Source organism: Leucopleurus acutus (assembly GCF_964270905.1).
Source record: "Leucopleurus acutus genome assembly, chromosome: 18".
Classification (NCBI taxonomy): Eukaryota; Metazoa; Chordata; class Mammalia; order Artiodactyla; family Delphinidae; genus Leucopleurus; species Leucopleurus acutus.
In genome coordinates, this window is record NC_139160.1 from 4201865 (window position 1) to 4221771 (window position 19907).

At 40.2% G+C, this 19907-nt stretch overlaps 1 protein-coding gene across 5 annotated transcripts in view; it reads left to right on the forward strand.

Moving 5' to 3' along the window:
* CDK8 (cyclin dependent kinase 8) overlaps window positions 1-9753 on the forward strand; it is a 105511-nt gene extending 95758 nt beyond the window's left edge. For 4 of the 5 annotated variants that reach the window (XM_082859462.1, XM_082859464.1, XM_082859465.1 and 1 more), the window contains 6 exons: window positions 1649-1718; window positions 2529-2601; window positions 5175-5272; window positions 5888-5966; window positions 6090-6248; window positions 8530-9753. In XM_082859462.1, coding sequence (XP_082715588.1) covers window positions 1649-1718; window positions 2529-2601; window positions 5175-5272; window positions 5888-5966; window positions 6090-6248; window positions 8530-8655 — 605 coding nt within the window. In that variant the 3' untranslated portion in view covers window positions 8656-9753. The remainder of the gene's footprint in view (window positions 1-1648; window positions 1719-2528; window positions 2602-5174; window positions 5273-5887; window positions 5967-6089; window positions 6249-8529) is intronic. The other variant, XM_082859463.1, reaches the window with a different exon arrangement.
* Window positions 9754-19907: the final 10154 nt, after the last annotated feature.

Below are 19907 nucleotides of genomic sequence, written 5' to 3' on the forward strand. Positions count from 1 at the left end.
AATACAGAAATATCTGGGAGTTATAATTCCACATCCGTTGTGTTAATTATCAGTAAATGCAGAATAACTACCTTTCTCCAAAATTGACTGACATTTCTACAAAGATTGCTTTGTTGTGATGGGAATTTCATTTATTCACTAAATATTTATTTATTGAGCACCTGCCATGTTTCAGGCACTGTGTTAAATATGAAATATTGTTCATATAACAGACATGACTCTTGCCCTCTTGGAGTTGACATTGAACTGCTCTAAGGAGAATGTTGAGAGAATGGGAGTAGTTTGAGTAATGGGGAGAATGGCCTTTTCTTCCCACCTCTGAATGTACCCATCATTTCAGAGGCCCCAGGGGAAAGAGCATGGCTTACAGGGGTGGAGTTGGGGGGCAGCCTCCATTGGTGATGGTTCTAAAATGGTTCTTAGTATGTGGTTCCACAGTTAGGGTAGGCTTAGCTTATAAGGAACCTAAAAGGCAGGCAGCAAAATTTAGACTTGTGCTAAAGAATGAGACTCTGTGATAAGTTCTTGAGAACTAGTGACATGGCTTATGTTCAATCTTAGATTAGTATGGCAGGGGTATGTAAAAATCAATTTAAGAAAGGTAACTCAAGTCAGGAAACCAGCTGCTTACCTGTAGCGGTACTCCAGGTATAAAGTGATTTGGTTGGAGAAGAAAGAATAAAGATATAATTTTTGACAGGAAGCATGTAATTGAGGAAAGAATAAAAGATTATCTCAGGATTTCTAGCTTGAGAAATTGAACAAGGAAGTAGTTAAGGAGAAAATGCCATTTAGGAATTTAAAGTATGTGTTTAGTTTACAATATGTGATATCTGGAGGTTAGGTAGCAAATATTTTTTTAAGTCAGTTGAAAGAAAAGCAAACCTCTGAAGGTCATTTAAAAGCTGAAGTGCTGTGAAGCTACCTGGTAGAGTGCGGGCACCTGTGGGCTCGCAGTGAAGTGCCCTGAGGGTGACAGCAGGCTTCTAAAAAAGCGTGTGGTGTCTGAGTAGCTCTAATGCCAGCAAGACTGATCTAGGCATTTCCCACCTAATGTATCCAGTAGCTGGAAACTAGCCAAGGCACCAGCTGACTTGTTAATATGCTAGTTGCATCCTATTCTGTTCCATCTCAAAGAGCTGCTACTGCTTACCTTGATGACCACATAAACCAGTGTATTTAATGAGCGGAAAGTGAGGAGGGCCATAGGAAAAGAGGTACAGCTTAAAGCTACTGAGGGGGAAGATAGTACACTTATTGTTGAGGAGATTGGGTGCTGATTTAACCAAGAAATTTGGTGGGACAAAAGTGGTTTTACAAATAGAAATAGAACTATTAAATAACAGAAATATTTGTTTATAACTTGTTCCTCTGTTGTTACAGAAATTTAGGTAACTTATAGTAAAACATGTAGAAAGTAGGCATTCAAAAAATAAAATTAAAAAGAGATAGATTGAACTCAGTACAAGGTATGGGGAATTGCGTTTACATGTTTAAGCTGTTTACTATAGCTGACCATTTATTTGAAGTCTGTGCTTTCATGGAAGTTAAAAGTATAGGACAGGTAATGAAAAGTGAAGTAACCTTTATTAAAATTCTTGAGAATAGGAACCTAGACAATATAAAATTATATCAATGTATTTCACAGATAAAGATTGGGAAGATATAAAAAAGATGCCTGAACATTCAACATTAATGAAAGATTTCAGAAGAAATACGTAAGTTGGAAAGAAAATAGACCTTTTATTGATTTTTGCTTTTCTAGAATTCTTAGTATAAGATTGAATACTCAACATGGTAGAATACTCAACACAAGATCATTCTATTAAATAATTTTACTTATTTAGTCTAATAAATACTTTTGCATTATGATAGTCTTCATTTCTTAAGATGTTTGAATGGTGATAGAAAGAAGGTGAATATCTTATATTAGCAGCTGATTTGGATATGAGAAAAAAAGCCAGTTCATTTCTTTCCATATTTATTACTTTCTGGAAGCTGTGCATCCATGGAAAGTATCATAGCTGAAGCAGTAAGAGACTGAAATAAACAAACCTTGCTGATAGCCACCTGCCTACCCACCCAGGTTGGTTGTAAATATAAGTACGTTTTAATGGAGGAGAAGGAATATTTCATTTATTCTCAATGTAAGATCAAGGGGATTGGGAGAGGGATTTTATAGACCTGTGACAAATTTTTTTAAATTTGTATTTATTTTAAACTTACTAATAAGGCTGAGTTAAACTCTTGACCCATATGTTATTTAAGATAATTGTTGAGATAGCATTCATGTGAACAAAGCCAAACAGTGTGTACATTATTCATGAAATTATCTTGCATTTAATCCACAGTATCCATTCAGAAGTGACTGGTGTGAATACTGAATGGAATATAAAATTGATTGAATACCATTTTCAATATATGTTCTGTGTTAGTTACCATTAAAATAATTCTGTTTGGAAAAACTTCAGCCAATGTAAAATTAACCTCATATCTAATATAGCTATTTCATAGTATTTCTCTTTCAGGTATACCAACTGCAGCCTTATCAAGTATATGGAAAAACATAAAGTTAAACCAGATAGTAAAGCATTCCACTTGGTAAGCATTAGAGAAAAGTACTAAACAGTACTAATGCATTTTTTCCCCCGGTAAGCCCAACTGAGGCTTTTTTGAGTCAATTTCTGTGGTTACTCAGCACTCTTAGAGTTCTTTAATAGTAATACTAATGCAGAGATCTCGTTGGTGCATATAGTAAAGATATCAAATACTTGTTTTTCTAAACCCATTAATTAGAATTTCTAATTAATTAGAAAAATTAATACTAATTTTTCTAAACATTAATTCACAGACTTAATGTTTGGTTACATTAGATTTTCTAAAGAGAGTCAGTGTACCAAGTCTGTCAAGTCATTTTTAAAATTCCATTTATTGGTTTTCATCAGTTATTTTAAAATTTCAAAGAAGAATCAAGATGAAAACAATCCCACTGTTCAGAAATAAGTTTTACAGATTACCTCTTTATAAGTTTACCTCTTATAGACTTGGCTGTTAAAGGTCCTTCAGGGACCTTTATGTGCTTTTTCTGGAAGAATATGAGAAATGTAGTATATAGATAGTATATAATGGAAAAATGATTTGACCTAGAATCTAAATGCATCTGCACTATCAAGGTAGTTTGTGACATTATATTCAACTATTGTCAATTTAAACTTGTTTACAGTAAACTTTCCATTTTTACATCATAACAATTAAAAATGTTTTTCAGTTTTCAAAAAAAGTAATATAAAGGGGGAATTTGGGGAAGCGGGTTATATTTTGCTTGGCTTTAAATTCTTTTAATCCTTTATTCCCAGTATTTTTAAATGAGTTCATTAAATGGGAATTTTTTTACTTTGAAAGGATTAAGCTTTCCTTTATTACAGTACCAGGCCCCTTGGCAAATATTTCTTGTATTTCTGCTTTTTCTTCTCCTTCTCCTCGTCTGCTTCTGCATCTTCTTCAGTAATTTTTTATCATGTTGTGTATCATACATTTCATATCTAATCAGCAATTTAAAAAGCAGTGCTTAACTGACCATATTACCACACAGTGTATTATTATCCAAATCATGGCTTCTTATAATGTACTTAAAGTAGTACCCAAATTGGAAGGTAAGTTAGATCCTTCAAAGTTATGGCCTTATTTATTCTAACAAAATAATGATAATAGTGGTAGAACAAAAGTCACAATTTAGGGGAATTATCTTACGTCCCCCCAATTGACTGCTACTCAGTCTAGTCTGAGGAGACTCTCGCTACCACCACCACCAAAAAGTGTAGAGAGATAGGCTTCCTTTACAGCTTACTTGCTTGTTTTTACTAGGGTGACCTATCTTGGGTGGTTCCATCTGAAAGCTCTAATACAATTCCATTAAAACTGTTGAGTATTTTAAGTAGCAAATGCATGCTTTTCCTTTCAATCTCAAAATAAATTGTGCTTCCACTGAAATATCAGCTCATTAAAATTAAAGTCTCAGCATCCCAGCATTTCATCTGCATTTAAAAATATTTTCTGTCCATTTGTTCTCTGATTGTGTCATCTCCCACTGTCTCCACATGTCTGCTAGTTGCTTGGTTTTCAGAGTATGGTCATAGGTTAGCGGCACCAGAGACATCTGGGAGTTGTTAGGAAGTGCTCCAGGGATGACTCTGGTGTACTCTAAAGCCTGGAAAACACTGCATTAGATCAGAGATCTAAGCTAAGAGACTACTGTTTAGATCATCTCTTAAATCACATATTTACATCAAATACTCTAGTTCATAGAGCCTTCAGTAAATTATATTTCAGCCAAAAGATAATGAGTTTTCACGTTAGTGTGACATTGCTTTATGTAATAATAGTAATAATAATGGCTAACACTTATATAGTGCTTTCTTTGTGCCCAGCACTGCTATAATTGGTTTCCACGTATTAACTCGTTTAATTCTGAAAATAAACTTACGATAAAAGGTACTGTTTTTAATCTCCATTTGAGAAATGGGGTTACAAAGTGGTTAAGTAACTTGTTCAGAATCTCTCAACTAATAAATTCATAGCTACACCTCTCCACTTTACGAGCTCTGTGCCAGCCACCACATTTATTCAGACCAGCGCAGCGCTGTCAGGAGGACTCGGACGCCTGTGCTGTCTGGTAGGGCAGCTCCAGCCACGTGTGCTTGCTGGCATGACTGAGAAACTGATTTCTTAATTGGTTATTAATTAATTAATTTTTAATTTGGTTTAATTTGGTTATAATTCATTTAGATTTAAATCTAAATAGCCACATGTGGCTGGTGTATTATTTGTGTTATAATAAGTTTCCCCCTTAACAGAAAATACAAGAATTTTAGTCCCATTTTAAATTGGATATAGCAATTTAGGGAAAAGGTCATTGGTTTAGAATAAGAAGACATAAGTTTAGTTACTTCTTGTAGGAGAACAAAGTGAGATAATGAGTCTTAGAATGACTAAAATGTGAATTATTACATTAAACGGAACAATTGGGAGATTTTTTTTTTTGTTAGTTTGGGGGAATAAATACCCTCCAAATTCTGGTGTTATTCATCAAAAAACATATGCCTCCCAAAAATGTGCCAAAGAGTATAAAACAAAGAGAAGTAATGCAGTGATGTGTTTACGATTTGTGGTTTCAGCTTCAGAAGTTGCTTACCATGGACCCAATAAAGCGAATTACCTCAGAGCAGGCTATGCAGGACCCCTATTTCCTAGAAGACCCACTTCCTACATCAGAGTAAGTGATCAATTTATTAACTCACTAGCATGATAGACTTTTTTGCTGCATGCTTTATTTTAGTTGTCAGCTCCAAGTTGCCATTGCTCTTACCTGGGGACCCAAGGAAATCCTTATGAGAAGTGAAAAATGAGCTCTGATGGCTGAAGTGTCGTCAGGGGTTTTACAGCTGTCACTCCTTCAGACTCCCTGAGCTGGCTCACTGCTTGCAGTTACAGTATTGTGTTCCAGTTGCAGACTCCATTCCCAAATATATTTGTGTTTCCATACTCTCATTTTAAATGCAGTTTGGAGAGTAAAATAATGACATTCCAGCTGGAATCTATCTTTTGGTTGTGGTGATAAAAAAGGAGCCTGGGATCAAAGAAGAAAGCTGAGTCCTATCAGATGATTATTGATTATTTTTATACAATGAAAAGCCCTCCCCTGGCCTGCTGTGACGTCACTGCTTAGAAGAAGAGATTCATTGTGTCACAGAGGCATGAAAGGTGCTTATATCACAAATAAGCAGGCAGAGAGTCCATCTTAAAAGATGAAAACAAAAACCACTTAAATGCAGCATTTGAAATATTGATTAGTATACCCGAAATCACTTTTCTTTTTTCTCATGATCAGCGTTTTTGCCGGTTGTCAAATCCCTTACCCCAAGCGAGAATTTTTAACAGAAGAGGAGCCTGATGACAAAGGAGACAAAGTAAGTATTAAAGTGCGCTTGGCCGCTTCTTGTTTGATTCGCTGCCACTCTGCCGTTTCCTGGCTTGGACATGGTCTGTTCTCCTCCTGAGCTGAGCTTTATTTTTGTGTTTAACCACTTGAGAAGAACCAGCAGCAGCAGCAGGGCAATAACCACACGAATGGGACCGGCCACCCAGGGAATCAAGACAGCAGTCACACCCAGGGGCCCCCGCTGAAGAAAGTGAGAGTCGTCCCTCCTACCACTACCTCAGGTGGACTGATCATGACCTCAGACTATCAGGTACTTCCCGTCTGTTTCGCATTGACCTGCCTTGTCAGTATTGCATGTGGGCTTGTGACCACTGGAAAATGCGACGTCGTTAAGAAAATACCGACCTTTACATGCCTGGGAAACACGTTGACATGAAGAGTTATTGGCATTGAAAGCACTTGGTGGTACAGTAGAGGGGGCTTAGCCAGACTTGACATGATCAGACGTAAATTACGCCATTCATTAACTCTGTGACCTTGGACAAGGCTTTAGCTTCTCATCTGTAACATGAGACGGGCGAAGCCTAACCTGCCGTTGCCGTGGGAACAGCTGTGGTGAACTTCAGCACCCAGCATACAGTGGGCGCTCAGGAAGTGATGCCTGTCGTTTCTGAAACCACAGTGATTAAGGACTCAGGCTTCCAAATCCCAGCCCCGCCACTGACTTCTGGGCAACCTTGAGTAGGTGGTTCAGATGTTCTCAGTTTCCTCATTTGTCGGATGGATGTGGATGATGGTCAGCGTGAGGCTGTGGTCAGGATTCCATGAGCGGACGTGAGCTAAGGACAGTGGCCGGCCCGACTGACAGGCATTTAGTAGATGACACCACTCACCTATTCGTTCTTAGTATCGTCGTCATCATTAGAATTCTTAGTAGCGTTCACAGTGCACAGGACACACTTCCTGAGTGCTGGTGGTGGTGCTGGTGGTGACTGTAATCATGGGAAGAGCTTGCTGAGTACTTACCATGTGCCAGCTCTTCTACTAAGTGTGAAACAGACATCATTTCCTCCAAGCGTTACAACTCTGTGAGGTCAGCATTATTGTCGTTTCAGAAAACTGAGGCTCTAGAGGTTAAACCCCTTTCCCGTGTTCACCCCACGAGCTGGAGGCAGACTCAGGACGCAGACTCAGATCTGCTGGGGGTGGCTCCGATGCCACTTGTGGATCCTCTCAAGTGACATGGTCAGGTCCTTTGCCGACAGACCCATTTTGAACATTGTGTACCACCTCCCTGCTGGTTCTAATCCTATTCTCAACTGATCTGGATTTCAGTGTGGAAGCATACTGAAAACTTGACCAGTTAGAGTTATTTCCCTACTAAAAGAGAGAAAGAGGTCTTAGTAAACTAATACGGCTCCACCTCAAGAACTAGATATGAACTCTTTGCTGTGGTTAACGGGAGGTCCGGCCCACCAAACCCTGGGAATCATCGTCTGCCCGAGTAGTAATTGTCCTCCTGTAAGCTCACAGACAGGCGTCTTGTGGGTTGATGTTTGCTCCACTACCTTTTCCTCCCCACCTGGAGGGAAAGAACGCACCTGTCGGCACGAGGATTGTTTGCACGCCCAGGTGGTGCGTCCTGAGCGTGAAAATGGAGCAGGGTGGAGCATGCTGCCGTGCTTCTGTTTGTTGACGTTATTATTGTGGTGGTTTTTGTGGGTGGTTTCAAAAATAGCATTTCTGACTACAATTTCACATGTCCACTCTTTTTAAAATGTTATTTTCGCTAGGGCTGGCAGAATTTCAAATTACATGATTTATTAAACATGCTTTGAAAGAAGAAGGTATTAAATCACGGTTAATCTTTCGTAGTGTTTGTCTTGGGGAACTAACAGTATGAGAGAGAGGTGCAGGCGTGGGAATAGCAATAGGAGAGATCAAAACTAGAGGACTCTGAACGCTGCCCCTTGCACTGTTTGTAGAATTGAGAATACCACTCTTCTTACATTTTAATAATTGTAACTTTACTTTTGTATATCACTTGTAGCAGAAAGTAAGATTCATTAATGTAAAGGGCGTAAAAATATCTAATGCTGAAGAAATGATTCTGCGGTACCCTTTTTTGTCATATTCATTTTTGTTCTTTAGTCATGCGTGTGTGCTGAGAGTTTTCTATTGAAGAAACAAGCATGTAGATTAGCTTTGAATTTCTTAATGTACACATCATTGAGTTCAAGAGTAAGCATCCCAGGCAAGTTAGTTATCATTTATCAGGTAGATACAAAACAGCATAAAAGGGAGTTCCTGTTATAGAAAAAAACTGAACTGCACAGCACAGCACAGTAGTAAGACTCAGCTTAGTGTTATTTTACCAGAAATACTTCTGACCTTCATAAAGAAAAGCTGATATTAAAAGATGTGGGGGTTTTGTCATTTTAATTCTAAAGCCAATACATAGCACAAGACTTTTAAAATTCCTACTGCCGTAAAATAGAAGACATTTCAACCACACATAAGCCTTGCTGGCTCAGGATACAGCCAGCGCATAGAACACCTGAGTCACATCTGCCCTCCCTCTCCTTTTCCAGCGTTCCAATCCACATGCTGCCTATCCCAACCCTGGACCAAGCACATCACAGCCACAGAGCAGCATGGGATACTCAACTACCTCCCAGCAGCCTCCACAGTACTCTCATCAGACACACCGGTACTGAGCTGCATCGGATACTGTCCATGCACTGTCGCTGTGCTGCAGGGCTGCCTGCGGCTCTCGGCGGGAACCTGGAATGGGCCATGAGAATGTACTGTGCAGCCACGTAGTCAAATGTCCGGTAGCCGAGTTCCACCACTTTTCACAGATTGGGGTAGTGGCTTCCAAGTTGTACCTTTTTGGAGTTAGACTTGAGAAGAAAGTGCTAGCACAGTTTGTGTTGTGGGTTTGCTACTTCCATAGTTTACTTGACATGGTTCAGACTGACCAATGCATTTTTTTCAGTGACAGTCTGTAGCAGTTGAAGCTGTGAAACGTGCTAGGGGCGAGCATTTGTCGTTGTATGTGGTGAATTCTTCCAGTGTAACAACATTATCTGACCAATAGTACACACACACACAAAAGTTTAACTGGTACTTGAAACATACAGTATATGTTAACAAAGTAACCAAGACTCAAAATGAGATTATTTCGGTACACCGTTCATTTTAGTGTCTTAACAGTGGGTTGATTCGTTTTCTACATTAATCAGTGTTTTTTGACCAAGAATACTGCTTGGAATTTTTTGAAAGTACAAGAAGCCACATAGTTTTTCCAGGAAGGTTTCAAAACTCCCAAAGATTGATTTCCAACTTATGAGTTTGTTTTTACTTTTAATCTATGACTTGACTGGTATTAAAGCTGCTATTGATAGTAATTAAATATGTTGTCATTGATATAAACCTGTTTGGTTCAGCAAACAAACTAAACTGATTGTCATAGACGGTGTTTCATTTTTCCTGTTGGTGTTGCTGACTTGTGAGCATGCTTTAAAGATGAAAAAAGCATGAATGATAACTTCCTTAAAAAGGTGCGGCATCCAATTCAGATACTTTGTCCTGATTTGAAAGCTGGTTGGTGTAGTGCTACTAAAATTTTGTTCAGTTCATTTTCTTTTTAAAAACTTGTTCGCACGTTGTTTAGGGTGCCCTTACTTCAGCAAAGGAGAAGGAGTAGGAGAGCCTTAGAATTTTTGAGGAAAAAAGAAAACCTATAACATACAATGTACTGTATCAAACTATTTTACATGAATGACACAAGTATTCTGAATTTAAAGAAATTGAACATTGTTAAAAACAAGGTGTTATGTAATAAATTTATTTTTCATAAATCAAAATATGGAGTCAATTGTATTTTTATATACACAAAGGTGTTTTATTTTAAAACGTGCCTTAACAGGTGGCCTCCAAATAAATCTCTTCAGTTGTTTTCATTAATAATATCTAGATCTTCTGCCTCCATAATGACTTATGGTTTAGATACGGATTCGTTTCTTTGTTACACTTAGTGCTATAATACAAGATGTGAAATAGACACCTTTCTAGTAGAAAGAAATCATAATGAGCCTTCCATTTCTAGAATAATGCCAAATTCTGTGATATGCTGAGCCTACTTTGACTCTTTTATCCCAATTATTTTTACTTCCTCCTTCGACACAAAATACAGAAGATTAAGAAACTACCATACTCCTTTTCTTAAAAATTCAACTCATTCATATAAAGCTATTCTAAAACATGTTAAGAACTGAGGAATTCCGATAGTGAGTGGCCTGACCCTAACGGTAACGGTGGTCTTTAGGAGCTGAACCCGTGTTTCCGTGTTGAGTCTTCCCACCCCAGTTCTGCACACGATGCGCAGATCTGGCTACAGAGTTCCCCCGCTGTGTCACCGCCGTCAGTCTTACCTGTATTTCCCTTCCGCTCTGATTGTCTTCTGCTTTTTTCTCCCTGCCTTTAATGAAGTGCTTTTAAACTTAGTGTGTATGAGAATCATCTGGAGTTTTCTGTCTTCTCGGGGTCTGGCCCCCGAGGTTGTTTTGGTAGGGTTGGGGTGGAACATGGAATCCTCGATTTCAACAGGGTCCCCAGTTGGTTCTGATGCAGTAGTTGAGGGACACGCACGAGGAACGCTCCCAGGCTGGTCTAAAGCTTGAGCAAACAGTAGCAGTTAAGTGGCTCGGAGAGAGGGCTGCTCTGTTGACAGCCATCTTCTCCTGCGTGAATTTCAAAAAGCAAAACCCACAATAACAAGTTCCACTTGAAGTGTTGGAAACGTCTCGGGCACGGTCCTCAGATTTCTTTATTCCTTTGTCAACCCCCATTCGCTGAGCAGCCCTGCCCAGTCTTGCTGGTGACCATCAAATTCACAAGTCCAGCCTCTTTCCTCCCTGAGCTGCAGACTCATACATTTAACTGCGTCTGTGACAGACGACAGACACCCACACCTGCCGTGGTTCTCTAGCCTGCTCCCTGGCTCTGCTTCTCCACGAAGCACCTCTCAGCCACACCTGACTGCTTTCTGTCCCTTCCCTGTTCCATCCCAGGCCTCTCCTCTTCACACTTGCTCCCTGGCTGCCGAGTCCCAGATTCCCAGCCCAGACCTGTCTGGCACATCTGACCCATGACTCAGATTCTCTCTAGACTGAACGTACCCAAACTTGCCTCCTGCCTCGACCGTCCAGCCTGCCGTCCTACAGACTTACCCGCCTTCCCAGTTGTCCGAGCCACAGGGAGACCTTGGCTCCATACACGCGCACGCCCACGACCCCCTCCACCCCACACCCGGCTCTTCCTTCAGTGGCTCCCAGCTGCTGTCTCCTCCCCCTTCCCCGCACCTGTCTTCTTCGTCACGGCAGCCTGGGCGGTCCTCCTGCCGTTGCCCCTCTCACCCCCATCCGTGGCAGCCAGACCCCTTACTGTGCCCAGCAAGGCTCTGCGTGTCCTGCCGTGTCTTTCCCACCCCGTCACCTGCTTGCTCCAGCTCCAGCGCTGTCCCCGCTGTTCCTGGAACCTGCCACGCGCTTGTGGTCTCGAGACTCCTGCACTTCCTATTCCATCCGCATCTGTCTCTCCCCAGCTTCTCAGCTTCCTCCCTCACCTCTTTCAGGTCTGCTCAGATCTTATCTTATTAGAGGCTCCCGCCTTGCACTGTGTATAAGACTGCAGTCTGTCCTCGTCTCCCCACACCAGCCAGCATCCTGCCCCCTTGGCCCGGCTTTATTTTCTACATGGCACTGACCATCACTAACGTACACTTGCCTCTTGTTTTTCCTCGCCCCGCCCCAGAAGGTAAACTCCACAAAGGCAGGTTTTTGGTTTTGTTTTTAAAATGGAAATATTATTGACATATGACACTATGTAAGTTTAAAGTGTACAGTGTGTTGATTTGATACTCATGATTCCACCTATATGACATTCTGGAAAAGGCAAAACCATGAGGTCGGAAAACAGAGCAGTGGCTGCCGGGGTGCAAGAGTGAGATAGGGATTGACTGCAAAAGGACGTGTGGGAATTTCTCTGAGTGATGCAGCCGTTCTGTATCTTGATTTTTGCTGCGCAAGTGAATGCAGAAATCCTCAGAACTGTGTAGGTGAGTCTTAGTGGCTTTAAACTCAGCCTTAATAAAAAACAAATAGGAAAAAAAAGCCTACAAAATCCAGTGTTGGCAACTGGAATGCTCATACATTATTGGTGGGAATATAAAAAACAGCCATTTTGGGAAACAATTTGATGGTTCCTTATAAAGTTAAACGTATACTTACCATATGACCCTGCAGTCACACTCTAGGGTATTTACCCAGTGGAAAGGAAAGCATGTCCACACAATAGTCTGTACATACATGTTCAAAATACCTTTATATTATAGCCCGCAAATGGATGTCTATTAACAGATGAATAGATAAATTGTGAGATATCCATGCAGTGAAATAAATTATTCAGCAATAAAAATGAAAGTTTGGTAGAATCTTGATTGTAGTGGTGGTTACACGTGCGCATATATGCGTTTTTCAAAACTCATCAAACTGTACACTTTAAATTGGTGATTTGTATGTAAATTGCGCATTAAACTTGATTTAAAATTTAGTATTTGTAAAGCTTTTAGCACATGCCTAGCTTTTAAGCGTGCATAAGTGTTAGCTATTATTAGTGTTTTCTCCAAATGGAAATCCGACTTTTTTCTTAAGACTTATAGTATGACCTAGTTCTAGCAGGTAAGTTAAACTTGGAGTCATTTCATGACCAGACGTTTCCTAGCCTCTCACGAATCAGCTTAGAGTGTTTCAATGAGCGAAACGGAGAGCTAGCGCATTGATAATCCCAAGGCTGGAATATTCAAAGGTCCCCCTGAATTCAGTAGTCTTCATTAAGATTTTTTTGTTTTAATTCTGCAAGGGTTTGGGGCTCCTGCTTTTCTAAAGTGTTACTAAACAATTAATACAATCTTCATCTCATGTATGAATTTGCTCATAACCTGAATGTTCTTTGAGCGAGCAAGAGAGTTGAATTCACTAGATATTTACTGAGCATTTGGTAAGTGTTTGATAGTCCGTTAGGACCTGTAGCCAAACGGAACTGAAACAAACCTCAATCGCCGTCCTCAAACACTCAAGGAACTACATTTACAGTTAATTGAGGAGTCAGGATACACACAGGAAACACAATAGTGGACGCCATGACGGGATCAAGCACTAAGCAAAGGGCTGGAACCATGACTCTCCCGTCTTGAGAGGAAGCGGCACCGTGGGAAGGGTTTGGGGTAGGGAGGATTGGTGTGGAGCATCTGAAGAACACGGGGCTTGGGGTCAGAAGACCTAGGTCTTGGCCCTGCCGCTTACTTAATGTCAGCCTTGGTCAAGTCATTCACCTTTTCCAAGCCCCTGTCAATAATAAGAATTGTAATTGTAACAATGATGTTTTCACTGTCACAGAAACGCCAGAAGGCATTGCGTAGAGCAAACTATGCATCACGCTTCAAAGTTGCATAATTAGCTTTATTATGTCGCCTGGACCCTAAAATTACAGCGAATGCCTACCACGTGACAGGCACTACGTGAAGCCTTTTACACATAGAATTACTCCTCACGAAAGCTTTGTGAGTTAGGTAGTATTTTCCCCCATTCTGCAAATGAGAATAATGGAGTTCTGAGAGACCGTGCCCTGCTCAAACTTATTCAGCTATGTGACCAAGTCAGATTTGCTTTACCTCAGCTTCCAGGACTCAGAGAAAGGAATAAGCCTAGGAATGTCATACGGGGTGAAGTGTGCATCTGTCCAGAGCACAGAACATGTCCTGGGCAGCAGGAGCCAGAGATGAAATAAATAAGCTTGTGGGCTGCCAGCGAGGGCTGTTTTATTTTCAGATGAAGTCATTTCTTGGTGTGCTTTCCCATTTAAATTACAAAGTGCAAAAAGAATTTGTAATTTACTAGTTACTGATAATGTCTGTTGAAAGCATACTCAACAATATAAGGGATTTTAAAACCTGACGCTGGTTCAGTAGGCCCTAAAATCTGCTTGATTAATATGCGGTAATTGCTTTTCCAGTTGAATTTCTGCACTGGCGGAAAATATGCTCTACATAGGCAAAAACAGACAACTAAAATTTTTCTCTGATGTCGTCAGAGGCTTTCACTGTGCCAAGTTACGCAGGACTCCTGTGCACGTCAGACTCCTCCGGGCCCCTTCTTCCTCCAGCTGCTATTACAGTGACTGTGTCCACATGGGCTGCAGCCATGTTCGGGCAGGTGCTTTGCCGGGGCCCGCGGCAGTGGAGCTTCTCTGATGCCTCATCCGTGCAGAATGCTCGTAGGACCCACTCTGAACTCAGGATACGAGGGGCAACTGATGCCCGGGGGTTACCCTTGACCAATGGATTAAAAGAATCAATGGCGGGCTTCCCTGGTGGCGCAGTGGTTAAGAATCCGCCTGAAAAAAAAAAAAAAAAAAAGAATCCGCCTGCCAATGCAGTGGACACGGGTTCGAGCCCTGGTCCGGGAAGATCCCACATGCCACGGAGCAACTAAGGCCGTGCGCCATAACTACTGAGCCTGTGCTCTAGAGCCCGTGAGGCACAACTACTGAGCCCACGTGCCACAACTACTGAAGCCTACGTGCCTAGAGCCTGTGCTCCCCAACAAGAGAAGCCACCGCAATGAGAAGCCCGCGCACCGCAACGAAGAGTAGCTCCCGCTCGCCGCAGCTAGAGAAGGCCCGCGTGCAGCAACGAAGACCCAACGCAGCCAAAAATAAATTAATTAATTTATAAAATTAAATTGAAAAATAAAATAAAGAGTTAAAAAAATTTTTTTTAAAAAAGAATCAATATATAGATGCTTCCTCCTTTGATCTCCCAAAGCAGAACAGTTTGGAGAGGCATTTCGTAAGGCACTTTAGAAGGTCTTGACAGAATTGAGCCCCAGTCACCCACGGTGGCAGCCAACCGAATAATGCATCCTTGAATTGGTTTTCCTTCCTTGTTCTCTCCCTCACCTCACACTACTGCTCCCTGAGATCACATTCACACGTAAATCAACTGCGCACAAGGCTTTGTCTTGGCTTCTGCACTGGGGTAGCATGGAATCCAGGCTAAAAAAGCGTGTTCAAAAGATGTCAGCGGTGAGGAAGCCATTGTTGGTCAAGTAGGTCGTGCTAGGCTGTGCTTCGCAGTAGTATCAGTTTACTAAGATTTTCCCTGTGGTGGTTTGGGATGAGCTACAGGTGGGTCATTGGATTGGATTATGAAGAAGTTGGGGCCCTTGAACAGTATGGGAACAATGTGTGTGTGTGTGTGTGTGTGTATACAAAGAAGATGTGTGTGTATGTGTATTTTTACATATATACACACACTCATCTTCTTTATCCATTCATTCATTGATGGACACTTAGGTTGTTTCCATACCTTGGCTATTGTGAACAATGGTGCAATAAACACGGGGATGCAAATATCTCTTTGAGATACTGATTTCATTTCCTTTAAATAGATACCCAGAAGTGGGAATACAACAGTAGTTGTATTTTTAATTTTTTGAGGAACCTCCATACTGTTTTCCATAGTGGCCGTACCAATTACTGGGCTGGCCAGAAAGTTCAGGTTTTTCCATAAGATAATGTAACAGAAAAACCCAAACAAACTTTTTGGCCAACCCACTACACTCCCACCAGCAGGTGCACAGGGGCTCCCTTTCTCCACACCCTCACCAACACTTGTTATCTCTTGTCTTTTTGATAATAGCCGTTCTAACAGGTGTGAGGTGATGTCTCACTGTGGCTCTGATTTGCATGTTTCTGATGAGCAGTGATGTTGAGCACCGTTTAATATACCTGTTGGCCATTTGTATGCCATCTTTAGAAAAATGTCTCAGTTCTTGTCTCCATTTTAAAGTTGGATTCTTTGGTTTTTTGCTATTGAGTTGTGTGAGTTCTTTAAATATTTTGAATATAAAACTCTTTCCAGAGATACGATTTGCAAATATTTTCTCCTATTCTGTAGGTTGCTTTTTCATTTTATTAATGGCTTTCTTCGCTGTGTAGAAGCTTCTTAGCGTGGTGTATTGGGTTGGCCAAAATCTTATGGAGAAACCCAAATGAACTTTCTGGCCAACCTGATACTTCCACTTTTATTTTACTTTTGTTACCTTTTCTTTTGGTTAGTGTCAAATCCAAAAAATCATTGCCACGACCAATGTCAGGGAACTTACCCTCTCTGTTTTCTTCTAGGAGTTTTATGATTTCACGTCTTAAATTTAAGTCTTTAATCCATTTTGAGTTGATTTTTGTGCATGGTATAAGATTGGGGTCCAGTTTCATTCTTATGCTTGTGGCTGTCCAGTTTTCCTGACACCATTTATTGAGGAGACTGTCCTTTCCCCATTTATTCTATATTCTTGGCTCCCATGTGGTAAATAAGTTGACCGTATATACACAGGTTTATTTCTGGGTTCTCTATTCTGTTGCATTGATCTATATGTCTTTTTTTCATGCCCGTACCATATCGTTGTGATTGCTATAGCTTTGTAATATATTTTGAAATCAGGATGTGTGATATCTTTAGCTTTGCTCGTCTATCTCAAGATTGCTTTGGCAATTGGGTCTTCCACAGTTCCATACAAATTTTAGGATTATTTTTTCTGTTTCTGTGAAAAATGCCTTTGGTATTTTGATAGGGATTGCATTGAATCTGTAGATTACTTAGGTAGTATGGACATTTTAACAATATTAACTCTTTCCCAAAAATGATCAAAGTGTCTTTGCATTTATTTGTGTCTCACTATCCTTCATCAAATCATATAGTTTTCAGTGTACAGATCTTTCACTTCCTTGGTTAACTTTATCCCTAGGTATTTTATTCTTATTGATGCATTGTTAAGGGATCATCTTCTTAATTTCTCAACCTAGTAATTTTTTAATTGGATGCTGGATATTTTTAATTTTGCTTTGTTGGTTGCTAGACCTCGTTATATTTGTTTAGTGTTGAATTTTGTTTTGGCACCCTGTTAAATTAACTGGATCCTTTTGATACTTGTTTCGAAGCTTATATATCAAGTCTAGAACTGCCTTTAAGTCTAGGGCTAATTAGTCCCCACTACTAAAGAAATGTCCTTCTGAGAATTCTGCCAGAAGCCCCAGCTACCACTCTGACTGGTAGGACACAGACTCTTCTCAGCCCTGTGTGAACTCCAGGAAGTGGTTCTCAGCCTCTGGTAGAGGCCTCTCATGCATCACTCTGACTTGAGGGGACCCTTTTGCAGATCTCCAAAGGTCGCTCTCCGTGCAGCTCTCGCTCTCCAAGACATTGCCCTTAAATCCCAGCCACCTTAGCTTCCGTGCAGTGCAACTTCCATCTGCTCAAAACACCAAGCACACTGGACTTTATTCAGATTCTTCTTTCCTGTACTGGGAACTGCTTTCAAGCAGTAAGCTCATGCAACAGTAAGACTCACTTTGTTTCTTGGGGAAACAGTACTTGTGCTGTCCATTGTCTGATGTCTGAAAACCAGTTTTGAAATATATTTTGTCCAATTTTTGAATTGTTTAAGGGGGAAGGGTAAACCTGGTCCCATTACTCCATCTTGGCTGGAAGCAGGAGTCACACCCGGAAACAGTTTGTTAGGTGGGTCAAACATTAGGCAGAGTCACAAGTTTTATTAGCATCATGATATAAGTGAGTTTGAGCTTGATAAGACAGTCCGTACATTTTCCTAAAATCTGTGTACTCTGTGTCATACATGACCAAACATAAGGCAGTCTGGTATATAATGGGATCCTTTAGTTTCCCAATGAGAAGATTAAAAAAGGAAAAGCTTAGATGGATAGATAGATGGTATACAGATGGATGATAGCGATTTAGACATTGATATAGATATCCTTTAAGAGATGGAGATGGAATGCTTAAATATCTGCTTTCAGTTATAAGTATGTAAAATTACACATTAGATAAACTAACATGATTTTAGAATATTGCTTTTTCCTGCTCTCACTTAACATGAAATAATTTTATTCAATCACTTATATGCGTCTTTGGCTTCAGTAATTTTGTCCTTGCTATTATCTCTTTTTGAGTTTCCTAAAACATCATTTTATGTCATCAAAGTTGTATGAAGCACAGCCCTTTTTGACTTTCAATATATGTTGCTCTCTCTGGAAATTTTACCCAGGCCACAAGGAAATGGCTTGCCTTTCTGTGCTTGTCTTTTTTCTGTTTGTTTTCACTTAGTGATCACCACATGTAAAACACTTACTTTGTGGCTTTTGTAAGTGATTTTTATAAGCATTGTTAACAATATAAACAATTGTAATCGAGTGTCACAGCCCCAAGAATAATTACTAAATACTAAACCTGTTCAATTTTTTTGTCTCTGTTTTTCAAAATCCATTCCATCAAATGACCTCTATAATCATCCAAAACTAGTGTTTTAAGGTCATTTTAGACTCAGCTTGCAAGATAAAATATAGGGTGTCCACTTAAACTTGAATTTCAGGTAACCAATAAATACATTTTGGTGTAAAAATGCCCCACATATTGTTTGGAACATACTTATACTAAAAAAAAAAAAATGTTGTGTATCTGAAATTCAGATTTAACTGGGCATACAGAATGCCCAACTACAGATTTTTCTTTGTCAAATCCGACGATCCTATTTTAGACCAATGCCTACCTCAATTAATCTTTCTAAGATATTGCTTATCAGATGATCCCTTCTATTTTGAGTGATAATATTGAGAGACAACCTCACTTTATATTTAGGCATGAACAGTAATGTCCTCCGTCATTTTCTTCCTAAGTATGTAATACCATAAGCACTCTTAAATATATTTCCAGGCATTTTCCCTTGCTGGAAGGTGGAAGTTAATTCAGAGGATAAAATATTAGAAAACTCAGTTCACCAATTTTCTGAATATGCCACCAGAACCCGTATTACTAATTCAAGCACGATGTCCTTAACACGGGTTTGGACTGGGTGAGCGTGCTCACTTTTCTTTTCATATTTTCAGCTTTATTTTCCCTGAGCCTTTCGGCACACGGACAGTTTTCAAAGGCAAATGTCATCTTTCTCACCACCATCCTGATTGCACAAAGTGTAGGTAGGTATTTCCTAAGCCACACATGCTTGCGAGGCAATTTAAATAGCAAGTCGGTAGGATCTAGGAGGAAATCTAGGATTAAAGAATCTCTTTAATCCAATTGACTGTTTTTTCTTTGTTTGTTTTACGAAAACATAAGTCTTGAGGACTGAGTTTCTTCATAAAACTAAACATGTTTTCTTCATTTATTCTTGGGCATGGTCACAATAATGCTTTCATTTTCCCCTGCTATATTATTTAGAAAGAGTAATTGAGTTTACCCCAGTACTGCGGAATCCTGGTGGGGTGTCAGATCTTTAATAACTTAACTCGTTCTGTCACTTTATTGAATTAGGAGGAAAAAATAATGTTTGCCACTTTGAATCCCATTTTAGAATCTATGAAAAACTGCTAAGTTCATCTGTGGTTCCTGAGTACCCTCGGTTAATATCAAATTGTACCCAGCTTGAATCATTTCCTATGATTCAGAAAATCATTTTTGTTCCATCCCCAAGGATACAAATTGGAAGTAAAGTGATAAAACTTGGAAGTAACACAATAAAACATCCCTGGGAAGCATGAGAATCTTAGATTAACCACTTGGAGGGTTTAAGCTCTTGCCCAGATGTGCTGGAAATATCCTTTCCACTCAGTGAAAATATTCACTGCCTTCTTTAATGCAGTGATTTTCTCTGGCTTGCTTGCTTGCTTTCTTCTTCTCCTCCTCCTCCTTTTTACTTAGAAAAGCAGCTGCTGATCTTGCTGGCAGATGACACTGCTAGTTCTGAGGAAAATTCGAGAGCTCCCCACCTTGGAGGCTCTGATGCAAGGTGGTAGGGGGAGCTGAGTGCTTGGGCCAGAAACTTCTTCATGCCCT